General features: G+C 43.8%; 1 protein-coding gene across 2 annotated transcripts in view; it reads right to left on the bottom strand.

Moving 5' to 3' along the window:
* Window positions 1-619: 619 nt before the first annotated feature.
* LOC135507818 (tetraspanin-5-like) overlaps window positions 620-16,858 on the bottom strand; it is a 33,874-nt gene continuing 17,635 nt past the window's right edge. For both annotated transcript variants that reach the window (XM_064927497.1, XM_064927498.1), the window contains exons 7-10: window positions 5,038-5,154; window positions 2,334-2,395; window positions 1,848-1,893; window positions 620-1,567 (exon numbers count right to left, since the gene is read on the bottom strand). In XM_064927497.1, coding sequence (XP_064783569.1) covers window positions 1,881-1,893; window positions 2,334-2,395; window positions 5,038-5,154 — 192 coding nt within the window. In that variant the 3' untranslated portion in view covers window positions 620-1,567; window positions 1,848-1,880. The remainder of the gene's footprint in view (window positions 1,568-1,847; window positions 1,894-2,333; window positions 2,396-5,037; window positions 5,155-16,858) is intronic.

The raw sequence follows: 16,858 nt of genomic DNA, 5'->3' as shown, positions 1-16,858 counted from the left end.
CACGTTCACTGCATGCCGGTTGGTGTTCGGCCACGATTACTACAAGTTTAGGTAGCTGGCAAGACTAACTACCAACCTAAAATGTGTTAGCTGACATGGCTAATTGAGTGACTTGCCAGTGACTGATAAGAGAAAAACTGCTTCTGCACAACCACATATCGAAATTGCACCTGGTGCATTCTACTATTCTTACTCTCAATAGTAAGTTGAGACCCTCGACTGAGTTACGGCCGATGTCACTTATGCCTGGAACCGGCCTTGGCTGAGTCAGTTATCACTGGATGGTTACTTCGCCAATGTAGTTTGTGTACTGTCACTGATTCACCTGCAGGTGGAGACATTTAGCAGGAAATGGCTAATGATATTTGAGATGACACGGTTTGACAGATCTTGTTCAAGTAAAGTTTCAAAGCAGCACAACAGTAGGCGGAATCAATCTGTTAGCCTCTTAAAACTAGCCTAACATGCCATTTGACAGTCTCATAGGCAGACGTCCAGGCCCTTCTTACATTGCCAGAAGAAAAAAAAGAAAAACAATTATGAATTTGGCGGTGGTTCATGGTCAACAAACATGTTACCTTTTACACAAATACATGAATGAATCACCTCTCAGACCCACTAATACAAAGCAGCATACATTTATTTTGACATATTTAAAACTTCTTACTATCCAGTTATTTACATAATTTCAAACACATATGAAATGAAAGTACCGAACATCATGATCACACCTATGGCACAGGGGAAATGTTTGTTTTTGAGTTGTGAGATGGCGCAGTGAAAAGTACAGACCGACATGCAGTCCCCCAAAAAATCAGTCAGCATTTGCAAAATATGTGATATTATTACTCTATACCCCAAATAGGGACAGATTTACTTAGACTGCGCACCAGTGGAGGCTGCTAAGGGGAGAACAGCTCATAATAATGGCTGGAATGGAGTATATGGAATGGTATTGGTATAAATTGAACATGACAATGAAATGCAACACTTGTGTCTGAAATAGAGTTAGTTCATGGTTATTGCTAGTCAATAGACTGGTATTAGCAACACAAATTCTCTTTAGAAACTGACACTTCACACAGTATGGCATGACATTACAATACATGCTACTGCTACAGCTCCGCAGGCTTTATAACAGTGTACGAAGTGCTACCCAGCCAATTCACTCCTTACTGGTAACCTGACGTATAATGTACAATACATCAGACATCATAACATTAAAGAATACAGGTAGGAGAACCAATGCCCTATGAATAGGCATGCAGTGCATTTCCAGAACCACCTCAGCTCTATACTGTACATGACCAGAGCCATATCGACACATATGTTTGGCTCCCATATATACATACATGTGGCTTTGTACACGACCCTTCCAGGCAGTGTTTGACACTGCATGTCAAACACTGCCTGGAAGAGTCATGTTCAAAGCCATATGTATATAAAAAATAAACTCTTACAAAAGTATTATATACAGAGCATAAAGGAAGTAGCGAGACTCTTTGTTTTGTATATTTCCCAAGTGTCCTGATCTTCTCCCTTTAGAAGGTGGCAAAACTGAAGAGATCTGCATGGGAGATACGAAATCAAATCAATATTTCATTGAAATGTCACATATGGATGAAAGATGTGGGTCAAAATATGGTAGTTAATCTGAGCATGATCAAATATAATGTCTTTAAGGACCTTAAACTAAGACCCAAATCAAGAGAATGCAACGCTTGCGGGGAGGACTTATTTCACCTTTATTTATTAACTATAGTTTTATTGGTTCCCCAGACATATTTGTCTTTAATAGATGAGATTAAAAAGATTCCGGAGTCTAGAACAAGAATAAAGGGGCTTACCTTCGTTCCAACCTTTAGTTTGCTTGAGATGTTTCAGGTAAACAAACTGATGTGTGACGGGAGAAAGTGAAAATAAATTAAAAGAGCACTCACCAAACCTTGGGTTTATATTTAAAAAAAAAAAAAAAAATTCAATAGATAATCTCTACGCAGAGTCAACAAAACATCAACAGTAGTTCATCCTGTAGTACCAGTTATGACCACCAGGTGGCATAATTACACTATACTGAAACCACAATTTTTTTGTTTGTTTAAAGGAATACTTCACCCAAAAATATGTAACTTTCAAAATGCAGAACTCTGCAGCATCATATGATTCAAAATGCATCATAGGGACCAGATTTCTGTATTTTTAAAGTTACATATCTTGAAAACTTGATTGAAACAAATGCCAAAAAGTAGTTTTTGGGTTGTTAAAGAGTTTTCCTTTACTACATGGAGGTGAAAAAAGAAAGTTTTTTTTCAATGATCAATTGTGGTTCTTACCAGCTCTCTCTCACTACTTCAATGTCGCTCACTAGATTCTGTGCTAAACAGATCCCAAAAATCTGAAAAAGGGCACAAAGATCAGACGGGACATCTCTACTTTTGAACGGCTACTGTGGTGATAGATCTAGTTGATTTCAGTGTTTCATGGTCAGTTTTATGATCAGCAATACAGTTTGTTTAATGTCTAAATTCTATTCTCAGACAATAACCTACGTCATCATTTAGTAGCAAGTAAAGTTCACAACCACATTCACCAGCATAGCCAGCTATGAACACAAAAAGCGGATAAACAATGTTTCAAGACATCTTAAGAAATTGAGCATTGACACCACTCTCAAATAATAAAGAAAACCTGGCTATTTCAAGTACATTCCATTCCGATGACAAGTCAGAAGAAACATAATGTTGAAAGTACAGCCCCTTAAAGCTACATTCTGGGATTAGAAAAAAACAAAAACAAAGGGGGGTGCCCGCTATTTGTTTGGTTATACATCTGAGGGATGGGGGTCAGGAAATATAACCCCTCTCAAATTCATAGACAGGACTATAATAAATGCAAGGTTTGACAGTCGAATACATCTACATGATAGTTTCAACCAAAAAAGTCGGAAGTTTACATACACTTATGTTGGAGTCATTAAAACTCGTTTTTCAACCACTCCACAAATTTCTCGTAAACAAACTATAGTTTTGTCAAGTCTGTTAGGACATCTACTTTGTGCATGACACAAGTCATTTTTCCAACAATTGTTTACAGACAGATTATTTCACTATATCACAATTCCAGTTTAAATACACAAAGCCGACTGTGCCTTTAAACAGCTTGGAAAATTCCAGAAAATTATGTAATGGCTTTAGAAGCTTCTAATAGGCGAATTGACATCATTTGAGTCAATTGGAGGTTTACCTGTGGATGTATTTCAAGGCCTACCTTCAAAACTCAGTGCCTCTTTGAATGACATCATCAGAAAATTCTAAATAAATAAGTCAAGACCTCAGAATTTATTTTGTAGAACTCCACAAGTCTGGTTCATCCTTGGTAGCAATTTCCAAATGTCTGAAGGTACCACGTTCATCTGTACAAACAACAGAACACAAGTATAAACACCATGGGACAACACAGCCGCCACACCGCTCAGGAAGGAGACGCGTTCTGTCTCCTAGAGATGAACGTACTTTGATTTGCACTTTTCTCACCAATCCAAGAACAACAGCAAAGAGCCTTTTGAAGATGCTGGAGGAAACCGGTACAAAAGTATCTATATCCACAGCAAAATGAGTCCTATAACGACATAACCTGAAAGGCCGCTCAGCAAGGAAGAAGCCACTGCTCCAAAATTGCCATAAAAAAGCCAGACTATGGTTTGCAACTGCACATGGGGACAAAGATCATACTTTTTGGAGAAATGTCCTGATCTGATGTCCTGGTCTAATGAAACAAAAATAGAACTGTTTGGCCATAATGACCATCGATATGTTTGGAGGAAAAAGGGGGAGGCTTGCAAGGCAAAGAACACCATCCCAACTGTGAAGCACGGGGGTGGCAGTATCATGTTGTGCGGGTGCTTTGCTGCAGAAGGGACTGGTGCACTTCACAAAATAGATGGCATCATGAGAAGGAAAATTATGTGGATATATTGAAGCAACATTTTAAGACATCAGTCAGGGAGATAAAGCTTGGTCGCAAATGGGTCTTCCAAATGGACAAAGACCCCAAGCATACTTCCAAAATTGTGGCGAAATGGCTTAAGGACAACAAAGTCAAGGTATTGGAGTGGCCATCACAAAGCCCTGACCTCAATCCTATAGAACATTTGTGGGCATAACTGAAAAAGCGTGTGCGAGCAAGGAGGCCTACAAACCTGACTCAGTTACACCAGCTCTGTCAGGAGGAATGGGCCAAAATTCACCCAAATTATTGTGGGAAGCTTGTGGAAGGCCACCCGAAACGTTTGACCCAAGTTAAACAATTTAAAGGCAATGCTACCAAATACTAATTGAGTGTATGTAAACTTCTGACCCACTGGGAATGTGACGAAATAAATAAAACCTGAACTAAATCACTCTTCTATTATTCGGACATTTCACATTCTTAAAATAAAGTGGTGATCCCAACTGACCTAAGACAGGGAATTTCTACAAGGATTAAATGTCAGGAATTGTGAAAAACTGAGTTTAAATGTATTTGGCTAAGGTGTATGTAAGCTTCCGACTTCAACTCTATGTCGTTTGTTCACATTATTCTTGTTTGTAAACAATGGAATAATGAAACCTTGGAGGGGATTCCACCTTGGGGTCGATTTATCCCACGTAGAACCCTTTTTAGCTGTCGACAATGTGCCTTTTAAAGCCAATGTTACCACATACATGGAGATCGCATTCAAAGTAAACATGGCAGATGTCGTCTCAATTGGAAATGATCTTAATATGTCATGTGCCCTATAACGCAGGTTCGGATTGAATTCCGTCCCTTATATTTTGGATTATGGTGAAGACAGACAGTTGTGCTAAACTCATGAGACATTTACACATTAAATTATATCAATGTGTCAAATATCAAGAATTGAAATGACCATTGAACAGCTTCCCAAATCCCAGGCTGTAGCTTTAAGACCCAAATGCAATGAAAGGAGACCCTGGTAAAACCAGGGTTCATACGCCGGTCTATTTGGGGCTTATGCATCAGACATGTGTTCCCAACCTGTAGTAAAGCAATTCCTATGAAGATCCCCGCCACCACTGTCAGGTTGTCTTGAAGCCACTTCTCAAACTGAGGCACACAGCCTTTGATGTAGATAAAGGTCCTCTGCTCCGAGACCTAACACAGCAGAGACGACACAAAACAATCACCTTTAATGCTAACACTTTTCTCTTACAGTCTATAATTGAATTGGTGTTTACTGTCATCAAGTGTAGCTCAGTTGGTTAGAGAATGGCGCTACCACCACCACGGTCGTGGGTTTGATTCCTGCTGGGGTTACATATATATAAAAAACAGTTACTATACTAGAAGTCACTTTGGATAACTGGATCTGCTAAATGGCACAGCTACTTTCTAGTATTGTTATATTATTATGTGAACTGTACATCAGGTTAATCATGCTTCAGTAGCCTAGATGTTAAAGGTCAGCTTTTGTTCGTCACCTCAAGTGTTTTCGCGGGGCACTAGGGGGTGAAGTTTCTCCTAGGTATAGATCTAGGATCAGCTTCCCCTCCCCCAATCCTGAACGCAAAACAGACCAAAGATCAGCGTGTCGCGGCAACTTCACCCTGACCTGCATGCCATATACAGTGAGCTCCAAAGGTATTAGGACAGTGACACATTTTTTGTTGTTCTGAATCATGAATAATGATGAGTGAAAAAGTTTGATGAAAAATGTGTCTGACCTTCTCACTCATCATTATTCAAGATTCATTCAGGATTATCCGTAATCATGGTGGCATCCACATTAATGTAGAGGAGTTTAGAAACATATTCCATTACTATTTACAATAAAAGTGACTCCAAAATGACAAAATACATTATTTACCATTCATTTCTATAGGGCACAAAATGATCTGAAACACAACCAAAACAAACAGCAAAGACATCCAACAGGTTTTTAGATCACAAGCTTGATGTAATCATTGCGTGTTAGGAATAGGGGACCAAATATTACACTTTGACTACTTTAAACTTGTCACAATTACGGCTTGTTTGCAGGTGATTGTCAAGCTGTCTGTCTGTCTCACGGTAATTGACCGTTAATTAACGAACACATTAAGCATCTACTGGCATCCACACATAGCCTACAAGCCACTGATGCAGACCAGAGGAACATTTACACTTTAAAAAAAGTCTAATTAATCCATGTAATATAGCCTACCCCATCACAATAAATCCATTATTTATTTTGGACAGGTCTAAAGAAACATGATATGAAGAAAATCTAATCTGTTCCAGAAGAACAGAATAGCATACTCTGAGTTGTCCTTATGTTAGGTACTGATCTGGCTATGGGCTACACTCGTTCATTTAGCAGACATGATTTGCTTAGAATTTTGTGGCATTATTTTATAATATGAAGAATACAATTGAACATAGCTGAATAAAGTAGAAAGGATATTTTCTCCAAACGATTTGAGGGAGTGAGCAGGAGGGGGGGCTATTCTGTGTTGATAGGTTAACAAAGAAACAGGTACTCCTATATGCTTAATTTAGAATCATTTATGTAACTTTAGTTGTGATACAAACGTTGAGCTATATGTTTTGATTTTTAATACATTCTAAGGCTGCATGATGCGACTCCAATGATGATTTGAAAGGAATGAGCTCTGCTTTGTTTTTTGCACAGGCTGTACAGTCGTGGCCAAGTTTTGAGAATGACACAAATATTAATTTCCACAAAGTTTGCTGCTTCAGTGTCTTTAGATATTTTTGTCAAACTTTACTATGGAATACTGAAGTATAATTACAAGCATTTCATAAGTGTCAAAGGTATTTATTGACAATTACATGAAGATGATGCAAAGAGTCAATATTTGCAGTGTTGACCCATCTTTTTCAAGACCTCTGCAATCCCTGGCATGCTGTCAATTAACTTCTGGGCCACACCCTGACTGATAGCAGCCCATTCTTGCATAATCAATGCTTGGAGTTTGTCAGAATTTGTGGGGTTTTGTTTGTCCACCCGTGTCACACTCTGACCATTATTTGCTCTGTTTGTTTCTATGTTTTGTTTGATCAGGTTGTGATATTAGTGGGCATTCTATGTTGCATGTCTAGTTAGTCTGTTTCTATGTGTTTTGGCCTGATATGGTTCTCAATCAGTGGCAGGTGTTTGTCGTTGTCTCTGACTGGGAACCATATTTAGGTAGCCTGTTTTGTATTGTGGTTGGTGGGTTATTGTCTATGTGATGTTGCATGTTTGCATACAGTATTGATAGCGGTCTTGTTCGTCTGGTGTTCTTTGTGTTCATTCGTCTAACATTAAAAGTATGTATTCACACCACGCTGCGCTTTGGTCTCCTCACTACGACGATCGTGTCAACCTGCCTCTTGAGGATTGACCACAAGTTCTCAATGGGATTAAGGTCTGGGGAGTTTCCTGGCCATGGACCCAAAATATCAATGTTTTGTTCCTGAGCCACTTTTGCCTTATGGCAAGGTGCTCCATCATGCTGGAAAAGGCATTGTTCGTCACCAAACTGTTCTTGGATGGTTGGGAGAAGTTGCTCTCGGAGGATGCGTTGGTTCCATTCTTTATTCATGGCTGTGTTTTTAGGCAAAATTGTGAGTGAGCCCACTCCCTTGGCTGAGAAGCAACCTGATATAAGAGAAATTCATATGATTTATATGTTTAAGGTAATGGTAAGATAATGACAATTATTTATATGTTAAAGGTAATGTTAAGATAATGACAAAGTATTCTACCCTATCACTGTATAATGGAGTGAAATGTAATGGAATCATAAGACTAGAATTCTTATGATTGTGTGTGCATAGGACAAATTAAGACTTACCATTTAGAAGTATAGGCAAGACAGCGTGTGCCTAAGAAAATACCGAGAACAATTTCAACTGTGTTTGACCCGACCTGGCTAAAACTCTGAGAAATTTATGATAGGACATGGAATACTTCTCAAGGTTTCTCTAATCCCGGGGGACTGGAACTGTCGGCTGTGTAATGATACAGTGGTGAGAACTCTGGATAAGGATACAACTCACCTACTGTTTGTGTGTATGTATGTGCGTAGGATATCTACTGTTTGTGTGAAAGTATGTGCGTAAGTAAGGAGCAAGGTATAAAATGGATGTCTTTGTTTAATGGACTTCAGAACGTTCTCGTGAAACTGTACTAACCTTTTGCATAAGCTGAGTCTTTGCCTAATTATTATTAAACCCATGGTCTTACAAACCTCGGGGACTGGTCAAAGCTATTGATTGTTAGTTATTATCATTGGGATTGAAAATTAGTGTGACACAACCCCACACATGAATGGTCTCAGGATGCTTTACTGTTGGCATGACACAGGACTGATGGTAGCGCTCACCTTGTCTTCTCTGGACAAGCTTTTTTCCGGAAACAATTTTGCCCCAAACAATCGGAAACGGGATTCATCAGAGAAAATGACTTTACCCCAGTCCTCAGCAGTCCAATCCCTGTACCTTTTGCAGAATATCAGTCTGTCCCTGATGTTTTTCCTGGAGAGAAGTGGATTCTTTGCTGCTCTTCTTGACACCAGGCCATCCTCCAAAAGTCTTCACCTCACTGTGAGTGCATGCCTGCTGCCATTCCTGAGCAAGCTCTGTACTGGTGGTGCCCCGATCCCGCAGCTGAATCAACTTTAGGAAGCACCGCTCACTCACATGGCTACAAGTGAAGACAGACACGTCGGGGACGCAACTGTCCTTATCTGATTCCGAGGCGCAAATTGAAGATACTGGAAGAACTGTCCACATTTACATTTTGTCAGTCAACAAGAAAAGTAGGCCGAACGAACAGCAAAAGCACTAGCCTATGTCAATCTACTATCCCCCATAGAACAAAAGTTGACCTATTCTGTGCGAGAAATAAATATTCCAAACATCGTCTGGGACAGTTGTGGGATGCGATAGATCCCAAATTAATACAACCACTAGCATCAAAAAAACTTTAAGTAATGATGCTGAAGCAACAGATCAGAACATTTAGCTTCAAATGTTGATAAACTATTAGAATATTTCTTCACATTCAAAGCTCAGCAATGTGCACAATGCAGTAGGCTATAAGCACAAATGTTCCATGAGCGGGAAAACACCATTATCAAAAGTGACTGCAAATGCGATTATGCATGGAATGCTTTTATTATAAATGTGTATTTTTATAGTGCATGAAAGGCATGAGCTCTGCTTTGTTTTTTTGTGCAGGCTGTACACACTTCATCAGTCTCTCATTCACAATTTGACAAGCCCTTGATAATGTCTCGAATTTTCCGGCAGCAAATATATAATTCACAGGCTAATATGGTCAACCATCAGACTATTCTTCTTTTAATCTTGTCTTTACATATATTCTTTAGTATATGTGTGAATTTTATTTATTTAGAATGGACAATTATCATGTCTCGAAGCAGGGGCAAAAATATATTTAATCTATGTACTTAAATAGACAGTACCGTGCAGTATCGAAGAGCCCTCACTGCTGCTCAATCATCATATTTTTCCAACTTAATTGAGGAAAATAAGATCAATCTAAAATGTATTTTTGATACTGCTGCAAAGATAACTAAAAAGCAGTATTCCCCAAGAGAGGATGGCTTTCACTTCAAAAGTAATAAATTCATGAACTTCTTTGAGAAAAAGGATCACGATCATTAGAAAGCAAATTACGGACTCCTCTTTAAATCTGAGTATTCCTCCAAAGCTGCACAACTCTGCACAACTCTGCCAGGACCGAGGATCAAGGGAGACACTCAAGTGTTTTAGTACTATATCTCGTGACACAATGATGAAAATAATCATGGCCTCTAAAACTTCAAGCTGCTTACGAGACCCTATTCCAACTAAACTACTGAAAGAGCTGCTTCCTGTGCTTGGCCCTCCTATGTTGAACATAATAAAGGGCTCTCTATCCACCGGCTGTGTACCAAACTCACTAAAAGTGGCAGTAATAAAGCCTCACTTGAAAAAGCCAAACCATGACCCAGAAAATATAAAAAAACTATCGGCCTATATCAAATCTCCCATTCCTCTCAAACATTTTAGAAAAAGCTGTTGCGCAGCAACTCACTGCCTTCCTGAAGACAAACAATGTATACAAAATGCTTCAGTCTGGTTTTAGACTCCATCATAGCACTGAGACTGCACTTGTGAAGGTGGTAAATTACCTTTTAATGGCGTCAGACCTTAGTGCTGCTCTTGATGCCATCGATCACCACATTCTTTTGGAGAGATTGGGAACCCAAATTGGTCTACACGGACAAGTTCTGGCCTGTCAGGATCTTATCTGTCGGAAAGATAATCAGTTGGTCTCTGGATGGTTTGACAAATCAACTGTACATTTCGGTGTTCCTCAAGGTTCCGTATTAGGGCCACTATTGTTTTCACTATATATTTTACCTCTTGGTGATGTCATTCGGAAACATCATGTTAACTTTCACTGCTATGCGGATGACACAGCTGTACATTTCTATGAAACATGGTGAAGCCCCAAAATTGCCCTCACTGACAGCCTGTGTTTCAGACATAAGGAAGTGGATGGCTGCAAACTTGCTACTTTTAAACTCGAACAAAACAGAGATGCTTGTTCTAGGTCCCAAGAAACAAAGAGATCTTCTGTTGAATCTGACAATTAATCTCGATGGTTGTACAGTCATCTCAAATAAAACTGTGAAGGATCTCTGCGTTACTCTGGACCCTGATCTCTCTTTTGACGAACATATCAAGATTGTTTCAAGGACAGCTTTTTTCCATCTACGTAACATTGCAGAAATATGACATTTTCTGTCCAAAAATGATGCAGAAAAATTAATCCATGCTTTTGTCATTTCTAGGTTAGACTACTGCAATGGCTCTACTTTCCGGCCATCTGGATAAAGTACTGAATAAACTTCAGTTAGTGCTAAATACGTCTGCTAGAATCCTGACTAGAACCAAAGAATTTGATCATATTACTCCAGTGCTAGCCTCCCTACACTGGCTTCCTGTTAAGGCAAGGGCTGATTTCCTGGTTTGACTGCTAACCTACAAAGCATTACATGGGCTTGCTCCTACCTATCTTTCCGATTTGGTCCTGCCGTACATACCTACACGTATGCCACAGTCTCAAGACGCAGGCCTCCTAATTGTCCTTAGAATTTCTAAGCAAACAGCTGGAGGCAGGGCTTTCTCCAAAAGAGCTCAAATGTTATGGAATGGTCTGCCTACCCATGTGAGAGATGCAGACTCGGTCTCAACCTTTAAGTCTTTATTTGTCATGTCTTGTTATGTCTGTTCCTGTCCTTTCTCTTCATTCTCTCTCTCTGCTGGTCTTTTTAGGTTACCTTCTCTGTCTCTCATCCCTCAGCTGTTCTACATTTCCCCTAACTAGCTCATTCTCTCTTTCCCCACCTGTTCTCTCTTCCCCCTCTGATTAGGTCTCTATTTCTTTCTCTGTTCCTGCTACTTTCAGTGTCTGATTCTTGTTTGTGTTTTTTGATGCCAGAAGCAAGCTGTCGTCTCGTTTGCTTCCACCTTGTCCTGTCCTGTCGGAGTCTGCATGGCAGGTGCAACCTGCATTATACTACGTTCTTTTGTTCCATTGACTACGTTGGAAGAGGATTTATGCCATTCCTGTTTTTATTAAAGAACTCTGTTTTCTGTTAAAACCGCGTTTGGGTCTTCACTCAAGTTCATAACAGAAGAATCAGACCAAGAATGGACCCAGCGGCTCCGGACCCTTTTCACTCCGCCGTCGAGATCCAGGGAGCGATGCTAGGCAGACACGAGGAGGAATTGTCTGCTGCTCAACATGCCGTTGAGACCCTGGCCGTCCAAGTCTCCGACCTCACAAGACGGGTTCACCAACTCCACCTCGATCCACCGCCCACTTCCAGGGTTTCCGAGTCTCCGGAGCCCAGGATCAACAACCCGCCGTGTTACTCTGGGGAGCCCACTGAGTGCCGCTCATTCCTCACTCAGTGTGATGTGGTGTTCTCTCTCCAGCCCAACACTTACTCCAGGAGCGCAGCCCGCATCGCCTACGTCATTTCTCTCCTTACCGGACGGGCGCGTGAGTGGGGCACGGCAGTCTGGGAGGCGAGGGCTGAGTGTATTAACCAGTATCAGGACTTTAAGGAGGAGATGATACGGGTTTTTGACCGTTCTGTTTTTGGCGAGGAGGCTTCCAGGGCCCTGTCTTCCCTATGTCAGGGGAATAGATCCATAACGGATTATTCTATTGAGTTTCGCACTCTCGCTGCCTCTAGTGACTGGAACGAGCCGGCTTTGCTCGCTCGTTTTCTGGAGGGTCTCCACGTCGAGGTTAAGGATGAGATCCTCTCCCGGGAGGTTCCTTCCAGTCTGGACTCCTTAATAGCTCTCGCTATTCGCATAGAGCGACGGTTTGATCTTCGTCGCCGAGCTCGTGGAAAGGAGCTCACGTTCTCCGTTGCTCCCCTCTCCACATCACTGCCACCTGCCGCATCACTGCCACCCTCCCCGCCGGCTCGGATGCTGAGCCTATGCAGCTGGGGGTATTCGCATCTCGGCCAAGGAGAGGGAACGGAGAATCACCAATCGCCTCTGTCTCTACTGCGGCTCCGCTGGTCATTTTGTCACCTCATGTCCAGTAAAAGCCAGAGCTCATCAGTAAGAGGAGGGCTACTGGTGAGCGCAACTACTCAGGCCTCTCCTTCTGGATCACGCACTACCTTTCCGGTCCATCTCCGCTGGCCCGGTTCATCTGCTTCCTGCAGTGCCTTGATAGACTCTGGGGCGGAGGGCTGTTTTATGGACGAGACCTGGGCTCGGGAACATGACATTCCTCTCAGACAGTTAGGGGAGCCCAGGGCCTTGTTCGCTTTAGATGGTAGTTCTCTCCCCAAGATTCAGCGTGAGACGCTGCCTTTAACCCTCACTGTCTCTGGTAATCATAGCGAAACCATTTCTTTTTTAATTTTTCGTTCACCTTTTACACCTGTTGTTTTGGGTCATCCCTGGCTAGTGCGCCATAACCCTTCTATTAATTGGTCTAGTAATACTATCCTATCCTGGAATGTTTCTTGTCATGTAACCTGTTTAATGTCTGCTATCCCTCCTGTTTCCTCTGTCTCTTCTTCACAGGAGGAGCCTGGCGATTTGACAGGGGTGCCGGAGGAGTATCACGATCTGCGCACGGTGTTCAGTCGTTCGAAGGCCACTTCTCTCCCTCCACACCGGTCGTATGACTGTAGTATTGATCTCCTTCCGGGAACTACTCCCCCGGGGTAGATTATACTCTCTGTCGGCTCCCGAACGTAAGGCTCTCGAGGATTATTTGTCGGTTTCGCTCGACGCCGGTACCATAGTCTCCTCCTCCTCCCCCGCCGGCGCGGGGTTCTTTTTGTTCAGAAGAAGGACGGGTCCCTGCGCCCATGCGTGGATTATCGAGGGCTGAATGACATAACAGTTAAGAATCGTTATCCGCTTCCTCTTATGTCTTCAGCCTTCGAGATCCTGCAGGGAGCCAGGTTTTTCACCAAATTGGACCTTCGTAACGCCTACCATCTCGTGCGCATCAGGGAGGGGGACGAGTGGAAGACGGCGTTTAACACTCCGTTAGGGCACTTTGAATACCGGGTTCTTCCTTTCGGCCTCGTTAACGCTCCAGCTGTCTTTCAGGCACTAGTTAACGACGTCCTGAGAGACATGCTGAACATTTTTGTTTTCGTTTACATGGATGATATCCTGATTTTTTCACCGTCTCTCTCGATTCATGTTCAGCACGTGCGACGCGTCCTCCAGCGCCTTTTGGAGAACTGTCTTTATGTGAAGGCTGAGAAGTGCACTTTTCATGCCGCCTCTGTCCCTTTTCTCGGTTCCGTTATTTCCGCTGAGGGCATTAAGATGGATCCCGCTAAGGTCCAGGCTGTCATTGATTGGCCCGTTCCTAAGTCACGCGTCGAGCTGCAGCGCTTTCTGGGCTTCGCTAATTTCTACCGTCGTTTCATCCGTAATTTCGGTCAGGTGGCAGCTCCTCTCACAGCCCTTACTTCTGTTAAGACGTGCTTTAAGTGGTCCGTTTCCGCCCAGGGAGCTTTTGATCTTCTTAAGAATCGTTTTACATCCGCACCTATTCTTGTTACACCTGACATCTCTAGACAGTTTGTTGTTGAGGTTGACGCGTCAGAGGTGGGCGTGGGAGCCATTCTTTCTCAGCGCTTTCTCTCTGACGGCAAGGTCCATCCTTGCGCGTTTTTCTCTCATCGCTTATCGCCGTCAGAACGTAACTATGATGTTGGTAATCGCGAACTGCTCGCCATCCGCTTAGCCCTAGGCGAATGGCGACAGTGGTTGGAGGGGGCGACCGTTCCTTTTGTCGTTTGGACTGACCATAGGAACCTTGAGTACATCCGTTCAGCCAAACGACTTAATGCGCGTCAGGCTCGTTGGGCTCTGTTTTTCGCTCGTTTCGAGTTTGTTATTTCTTATCGTCCGGGCTCAAAAAACACCAAACCTGATGCTTTATCTCGTCTCTTCAGTTCTTCTGAGGTCTCCACCGACCCCGATGGGATTCTCCCTGAGGGGCGTGTTGTCGGGTTGACTGTCTGGGGAATTGAGAGGCAGGTAAAGCAAGCACTCGCTCACACTCCGTCGCCGCGAGCTTGTCCTAGGAACCTTCTGTTCGTTCCCGTTCCTACTCGTCCGGCCGTTCTTCAGTGGGCCCACTCTGCCAAGTTAGCCGGCCACCCCGGCCTTCGGGGTACGCTCGCTTCCATTCGCCAGCGTTTCTGGTGGCCCACTCGGGAACGTGACGCGCGTCGATTTGTCGCCGCTTGTTCGGTCTGCGCGCAGACTAAATCTGGGAACTCTCCTCCTGCCGGCCGTCTCAGACCGCTTCCCATTCCCTCTCGACCGTGGTCTCACATCGCTTTAGATTTTATCACCGGACTGCCTTCATCAGCGGGGAAGACAGTTATTCTTACGGTTGTCGATAGATTCTCTAAGGCGGCTCATTTCATTCCTCTCGATAAGCTCCCTTCTGCTAAGGAGACGGCTCAGATCATTATCGAGAATGTTTTCCGAATTCATGGCCTTCCGTCTGACGTCGTTTCCGACAGAGGCCCGCAGTTCACGTCTCAATTTTGGAGGGAGTTTTGCCGTTTGATTGGGGCTTCCGTCAGTCTCTCGTCCGGCTTTCATCCCCAGTCTAACGGTCAAGCCGAACGGGCCAATCAGACTGTTGGTCGCATTTACGCAGTCTTTCTTTTCGTAACCCTGCGTCTTGGTCAGAACAGCTCCCCTGGGCAGAGTACGCCCACAACTCGCTTCCCTCGTCTGCTACCGGTCTATCCCCTTTTCAGTGTAGCCTCGGGTACCAGCCTCCGCTGTTCTCATCTCAGCTCGCCGAGTCCTGCGTCCCCTCCGCTCAGGCTTTTGTCCAGCGTTGCGAGCGCACCTGGAAGGGGGTCAGGTCGGCACTTTGCCGTAATAGGGCGCAGACTGTGAGGGCCGCTAATAAGCGTAGGACCAAGAGTCCTAGATATTGTTGCGGTCAGAGAGTATGGCTCTCCACTCAGAACCTTCCCCTTAAGACAGCTTCTCGCAAGTTGGCCCCGCGGTTCATTGGTCCGTTCCGTATTTCCCAGGTCATTAATCCTGTCGCAGTGCGACTTCTTCTCCCGCGCTATCTTCGTCGCGTTCACCCGGTCTTCCATGTCTCCTGTGTTAAGCCCGTTCTTCGCGCCCCCGCTCGTCCCTCCCCCCCCCATCCTTGTCGAGGGCGCACCCATCTACAGGGTTCGTAAGATTTTGGACATGCGCCCTCGGGGCCGTGGTCATCAGTACCTAGTGGATTGGGAGGGGTACGGTCCTGAGGAGAGGAGTTGGGTTCCCTCTCGGGACGTGCTGGACCGTTCGCTGATCGATGATTTCCTCCGTTGCCGCCAGGTTTCCTCCTCGAGTGCGCCAGGAGGCGCTCGGTGAGTGGGGGGTACTGTCATGTCTTGTTATGTCTGTTCCTGTCCTTTCTCTTCATTCTCTCTCTCTGCTGGTCTTTTTAGGTTACCTTCTCTGTCTCTCATCCCTCAGCTGTTCTACATTTCCCCTAACTAGCTCATTCTCTCTTTCCCCACCTGTTCTCTCTTCCCCCTCTGATTAGGTCTCTATTTCTTTCTCTGTTCCTGCTACTTTCAGTGTCTGATTCTTGTTTGTGTTTTTTGATGCCAGAAGCAAGCTGTCGTCTCGTTTGCTTCCACCTTGTCCTGTCCTGTCGGAGTCTGCATGGCAGGTGCAACCTGCATTATACTACGTTCTTTTGTTCCATTGACTACGTTGGAAGAGGATTTATGCCATTCCTGTTTTTATTAAAGAACTCTGTTTTCTGTTAAAACCGCGTTTGGGTCTTCACTCAAGTTCATAACATTATTGAAGACTCATCTCTTCAGTAGGTCCTATGATTGAGTGTAGTATGGCCCAGGAGTGTGAAGGTGAATGGAAAGGCACTGGAGCAACGAACCACTCTGCCTGGCCGGTTCCCCTCTCTCCACTGGGATTCTCTGCCTCTAACCCCCAGGGGCTGAGTCACTGGCCTACTGGTGCTCTTCCATGCCGTCCCTAGGAGGGGTGCGTCACGTGAGTGGGTTGAGTCACTGACATGGTCTTCCTGTCTGGATTGAGCTTGGGGAAGCCTAATTACCATGACACAAACGTTCATGTGGAATTTGACTCGTGACCGCCGGTGTAGCGGTAATACAGTCACGGTAACAGCCCTAGTCACAATACTCTTGGTCCCCCTAAAATGGGGGGGACTATGTACAAAAAAATGCTGTAATTTGTCAACAGTTTCTCCGATATGAATGAAAATACCCTCAAATTAAAGCTG

The sequence above is a fragment of the Oncorhynchus masou genome, chromosome 21 (assembly GCF_036934945.1).
Source record: "Oncorhynchus masou masou isolate Uvic2021 chromosome 21, UVic_Omas_1.1, whole genome shotgun sequence".
Taxonomy (NCBI): Eukaryota; Metazoa; Chordata; class Actinopteri; order Salmoniformes; family Salmonidae; genus Oncorhynchus; species Oncorhynchus masou.
Note: the sequence above shows the minus strand (reverse complement) of the source record. Positions and strands in the feature narration are given on the sequence as shown.